The 6,000-nt window shown below is 39.0% G+C and overlaps 1 protein-coding gene across 1 annotated transcript; it reads right to left on the bottom strand.

Moving 5' to 3' along the window:
- Positions 1 to 709: 709 nt before the first annotated feature.
- fgl1 (fibrinogen-like 1) lies at positions 710 to 3,444 on the bottom strand. Its single transcript, XM_041048380.1, has 7 exons — positions 3,379 to 3,444; positions 2,559 to 2,736; positions 2,280 to 2,421; positions 1,992 to 2,089; positions 1,612 to 1,700; positions 1,042 to 1,229; positions 710 to 956 (listed from the first exon to the last, which is right to left on the bottom strand). The coding sequence occupies exons 1-7, from the start codon at positions 3,442 to 3,444 to the stop codon at positions 758 to 760; spliced, it is 960 nt and encodes a 319-aa protein (XP_040904314.1). The 3' UTR covers positions 710 to 757.
- Between the last annotated feature and the right edge of the window lie 2,556 nt (positions 3,445 to 6,000).

Raw genomic sequence — 6,000 nt, 5'->3', positions numbered from 1 at the left:
TTATTTCTTGAATTATGGTTATAATCAAATGGCAGAGACAGAGCTGAATGAAAGTTTACAAGCTGAAGTGATATTAATAATTTGTAAGAGTGAGATGAAGTACAGAGTATACTAAAACCCTAAAAGTATTCATTGATGGAATTTTTTTAATTTCAAGCAACTTGCTATTGTGAACTGTTCTTTGTTCTCAACAATGTAATAACATGCCATGATTTTAATTGTTCAGTATACACAGAAGATTTATGTTCATTTTAATAACATCTGGGCAAACTACCCATTCTGAGCTCAGTTCACTCCATATACTTTTAAGAATAAGTTGACATTCTGCTTTCATCATGTATTATTGTTTGAAAAAGCCTTTCCAGCTCTTGTTACAACCATTTTCAATGACATGATGATGGCTCTTTAGACTGTCTTCAGTCTCATGTGATGTGCCTGTCTCTGGCACACACACAGCAACATTAGATTTCCCTTTTCTACACTAAAACAGACAGCTGTGTGTGCATGCTACTTCCCCTTGCAACATTCACGTCTCTAAAAAAGGCGAAAGTCCACAAGTTTCACAAGTTCTGATGATGCAGACTACATCTTGCATATGTTGCTATGTAAGCAACCTAAAATTTCACAAAATGGTTAAAGTGACCAGTTTCATTTATCACTAAACGCGAAATGTGACTTTACATCAAATGAAATAACATTTTTTTCCAAGCTGTTTCAGCCACAAAAAACATAGATCTGATATCTCCTCATGTCTGATCTAGGAAGGTGGACCGGGATTAACAGCATTGGGGTCATCAGTGGGGTCAGTTTTGAAGTCAGTGGGTCGCAACTTCATGATGCTGGTCTTCAGGGAATACCACCATCCTCTCCAAGTGTACCAAACAACACCATCATCTGTCACTGCACTGTAGTGACCACTGGGGTAGTATTGACCATTAAGATGGGCTGAGTGACACCTCGAGAGAAAGAGAGAGAGAAGAGGAAATGATGTTAAGTTATTTTTTGCAGTAATGACTGTACTATCTAACCACAAAACCATACTTGTTGAACCACCAGCCTCCTTTGTCTTCCTTGGCACAGTTTCCTTCGTAGTTGTCATTATCCTGGTCGTAGGTGCTGAATTTCATGCCCTGGTGACTGGCCCACCCTGACACTCCCACCTGATAATTTCCAGACAGAGCATCTCCTGCTGTTCCTATATAGGCTCCAAAGGTAAGTCGGTAGTGATCCTGCAGGGAGAGATATCAGCTGATAAGAGCTCGTCAACTCGCACAAGCTAAAAATGAATGGAATAGTTAAACATTTTGGAAAATGTATTTGCTTGCAGACTTTAAAACGAGAAGGTCAACACTCACACAATATGAAGAAGTACTTTCAGCATGCTAAGCTAAGCTAACCAGCAACCATGTTTTAGCTTTGTATTTAGTGCAGAGACTGAAAGTCTCAAGACTAATATTTCTTTAAGCCTGTCCATAAGAAGAAAGATTGAAACACATGAAAACAAGATGATTAGATCCACCAAATAGTTACTTTCCTTAGCATTATCAAATATTTGTAGTTTTACCCCAGAAAAAAACATTCAGTTTAATATTTTTCATCAGGCACGTCCACCTTTTCATCAGCCACTTTGAAGTTCTTGTACTCAGCGTAGCGCTGGTTACCATCAAAGTCTTCCAGGATAATCATCAGAGAGTAATTTCCTGAAAGAGACAGATTTAAACAATAAAAGCCTTCTGAAATTGGGGGGTCAACCTATATCTATACAACAAGAAAGACACCGGTTTTCCTGCAGGCAACCTGCTGCAGCTGGGAATAAGAGCAGCAAGAGCAAACCATAACAGAAAAGCTGTGCATAACAGAAAAGACTCTAAAAGCCTGGCAATCTTTCTCTGTGGGTTAAATGCTGCCAGCGCAACCTTTCATATTACACACGTTTGTGCAATTGTCAGTGTAAGAAAATTGATTGATGGTTTTTTAGAAGTGGTGTTGACCTTGTGCAGTGATGTGATGCAGGTTGTCATTTCCAAGCCAAAACTCTCCTAATTCTGTTTTCATGTCTCCGAAACCATCCTTATACTCTGCCCATGACCTAATAGATAGACAGACATACATACAGATAAATAGATAGATAGATAGATAGATAGATAGATAGATAGATAGATAGATAGATAGATAGATAGATAGATAGATAGATAGAAAGATAGATAGACAGATAGACAGATAGATCCAGACAGATTTCATCATTTCACACTAATAGGTATCAGATGTCAGACACACACCTGTTAAATGTCTCTGTTCCATTGATCCGTCTCTGTATGACGGTCCAGCCACCTCCGTCACTCATATCACAGTAGACTCTGATGTTTTTGATTCTGTAGAAACCACTGGATTTGAAGCCAGAGGTGAAGACCTGGGAACAGTCTGACACACACACACACACACACACACACACACATATGCACTCTGTGTTCGATACATTATTTGGTTTCTATTTCAGCAGTAAGACAACTGAAATGCAATATTTTGAGCTCAGTTTTCAAATGTTGCTTTCCAGTGACCTGTGTACTCGGTGTACTCGGTGTCCTGGGTCTTGTTGGCTTTCGCATTATACATGGTGCCAGGTTGGTTCAGCAATCGCAGTCTGTGTAGGAGGAGTTCTTGTGTCTGAAGCTGGCCCTTCAGAAGCTTCTCCTGTTCCCGCAGACGAGCCACCTCCTCTTGGCAGATGTCTAGTGCCTACACACACACACACACACACACACACACATTGTACACACACTGTTTGCATTGCCATTTCTGAAGATCTTCATTCATATTCATTACCTCATTCTGAGATAACATAGGCACAGAACGAAACATATGCATACAGTAATAATAAAGAAACAGAAGTCCGCATGAAAAACAGTATTTCTTCTACGTTCTTTCACTGTTATTTGATCTGTAAAACACTGCTGCTCTTTTCAAGGAAAATGTAGAAAATTTGGATGTGCAGCAGGTCAGATCTTTAATGAATGCTATCAGATTATCAAAACTGAAACACAGAATACATATCTAACTTAAAACACCCTAGATCTAACATAAAAACAACCCATTTTATACATTTGTTGGTGTGAAAAGTAAAATTTCTTGTTACGTTTGCCAGAATTAATCCTACGACTTTGGACAAACTAAAGTAAATTAATGTATCTCTCAACCACATCTTTCAATAGCTAAATATGTTTATAGTGATTAGACCTACCTAAATTCATCAGCACACACGAGCACATTTGCACTGGCATAAGTACACAGAAAATGAAGTCGAGGAGTTTTGTGGCATAGACTTTAAATATTTCCAATTTAAATGATTTAAATGCGAAACAGAAAAGCTAAAGTACTTACACAGAGAGATTGAGAGCAAGCTGTGATGACTATCAGTCCTGTGAGCAGCTGCAGTGGGTCTCTCATCCTCTTCTTGTTTAGACAGCACACAATTAAAAGACCAGAAGAATAGAAAGAAGGAGACTTCTGCCTCTCAGAGCTGAATTTTATCTGTTTGATTTTTGCCCAACAGCAGGTCAGATTTCCCAACACCTGGAGCGAAACAAAGCTGTGGCCGAGGAGAACCAGAAACCCACAAAATACCTGATTCTCTACAGTCATAAAATATACAAAATATGCAGGGAGTGTCTGGAACAGATGTACCTTTGACAAAACTGGCTGCACTTGTCTCTTTTTTTTTTTTTTTTTTTGGTCCTATGTAATAGAACAGAATAGAAAAGAGCAGAGAATATATGAGCATTAATGTGTCATTTTCACAGAAGGTCATGTGGGGAAAAAAAAATTATAACCATTTCCCTCTACAAATATGTCCATTTGTCCCCAAATCTCTCTCCTTTTGTATTTTTAACCATCGTCTTCTCCTCTCTTTTTCTCATCACTCTCTTTTGTTCTCCATTTGGCAGCTCTTTGATTTTCTTATTCTTGCACGCCTGCTCATCTAGCTAGTGTTCTCCGTTAGTATCATTAGAGAACTCGAGTAGGCATTTTATTGATGAGCTGTATTGTGCCATTTCAAATAAATGTCGCGAGGAGCTTAATGCCACTGAAGGTCAGCTCTGAGGAGAGCTGGAGGAGGCAGAGCAGAAGGAGATGTTATATCTCAAAGGATCACGAAACAACTAGAGTGAGTAATGCGGCTGGTGATGATTATTCAAAAGGGAGAAGACACAAGTGTACACAGTTTTAGATGGTGAAACTGCAGGTTTTATGTTATGAGAAAGCAAAAATGTGTATATTCCTTTAAGAAAATATCATTAAAGACAACAAACAACAAATCTTACTCCTATAGTGAAGGGATGCTGTACAAGATGTTTATGTGGAGGTCACTTTCAGATCCTGAACCCATTAATAAGAAAAACAAAATCCCTTTGTGTCAAAGTTAATTTTTTATTGACCAAAAATGACTGAAGTACATTCCCATCAGCCTTTTTTATGTATGTTTACTAAAATACTGTATACACACATACCCAAGCAGAACACTGAGAAATATTTCTTTTAGCTTAATAAGTTGTTGAAACCTAAATGTACTGATAGTGTTATTGAAGCAGGGCCATAATGCAGTATGTTTAATTAATCAGTCCTCAGTCTTTGTTGGGTTTTATCCAGTCATCAGTACAGTTGGCTAAAGATAAAATTACTCAGCATCCTCTTGTGAGCTGACAGGGCTTCCTCTCCTGAGGTTGTTGCACTGATCAATGATCCTAAACACACACACACACACACACACTGGCTCAACAACACCACAACAAGAGTTGTATTTGTTGACATTCAGGCAGCAAAGGTTCAACATGCTGCCAGCAGCCATTTATATTTATGTTTTATGAAAAGAGTTGCAGCAGATAAACCAGCACTGTCCAAAAAGCTCTTCACATTTCCACACAGAAAATCTGGCAAAGCAGCAAATACATCATTTTGACATTTCAGCTACAAACGCTAAAACACTTTAGTTCCACCCAAACAGAGCAAATGTTAAAGTATTTTGCATCATGCAAGTATTTTTGCAAGATGATGTATGACCTCTTCTTTACCAGACATCTCGCGTTGACCGGTGCTGTAACTGTGCCCGGATTCCATGTTTTTGCTTGACAGCACCGCGCCAGAACATTTCTTAGAATGTGATCATGGGTTATTTATAAAGGGAACTGCCCCTCTTTAAACCTCTTCACTTCCATCTTACATACTTTGTGCTCAGAAACCAGATAATACTTAATATCTGCACCAATATGTCAATTAAATTTCACATGACTGGTACTCTTAGCCTCTCTCTCTGATTCATGTTTTTCCAAATGAGCTCTTGCATCTTCATGATCAACAATATCACATTATCAGTCATTATCACCTCCACATTATCTGTTCAGACTCACATTCAAGACTCTAAGTCAGGCTTCCTCTGGCTACCCTGAGTGTCTCTCCTCCTGGTTACAGCTTTATTGGCCTTTCCTGAGAAGAGAAGAGAAGACAAGAGAAGAGAAGAGAAGAGAAGAGTGGTGCTAAAACAATCATTACTGCCATTATCATCATTATTACTACCTCTGGTAACATACTATTGATTTTGTACTTTCTGGTAATGATCTAAAAATAAAACATTACCTTTGGTGCCTAATGATTCTGTCTGCTGTGAAGACCCAGGATCATCTGGTTGAACATCATCAGACTTCTTGTAGTAATACTGTTGATTAGGAGGCCCAAACCTCTGCACACACACAAACACACAATTAGTCAGTGTGTAGCTCTGCAGTTTGTTTGTCGGACCACAGCACACACACACACGCGTGCATCACATACAAGCCCACTGTACCTTGTCAGGCCACATGATGCTAATGAAGAGAATGATGGGAAGTCCAACAGTGAAGACATAGACACCCCAGAGCCAGGGACGCTGGAGGGTGGCCAATAGGAGGCTCTCAATGACACCTGGCTACAATACATATATACAAATACATTATGTACACACACCTGTTA

Source organism: Toxotes jaculatrix, chromosome 10 (genome assembly GCF_017976425.1).
Source record: "Toxotes jaculatrix isolate fToxJac2 chromosome 10, fToxJac2.pri, whole genome shotgun sequence".
NCBI classification, from domain to species: Eukaryota; Metazoa; Chordata; class Actinopteri; family Toxotidae; genus Toxotes; species Toxotes jaculatrix.
The sequence above is the reverse complement of the archived record's forward strand: the minus strand, read 5'-3'. Positions and strand labels throughout refer to the sequence as shown.

Excerpts from the sequence above, each read along its gene's own strand:
- fgl1 (XM_041048380.1), bottom strand. The coding sequence starts at position 3,444 with ATGAGAGACCCACTGCAGCTGCTCACAGGACTGATAGTCATCACAGCT. Across the intron at positions 2,090-2,279 it reads GGAACAGAGACATTTAACAG|GTCATGGGCAGAGTATAAGG; the intron begins GTGTGTGTCTGA and ends TCTATCTATTAG. Across the intron at positions 1,701-1,991 it reads GCATCACATCACTGCACAAG|GAAATTACTCTCTGATGATT; the intron begins GTCAACACCACT and ends TGTCTCTTTCAG.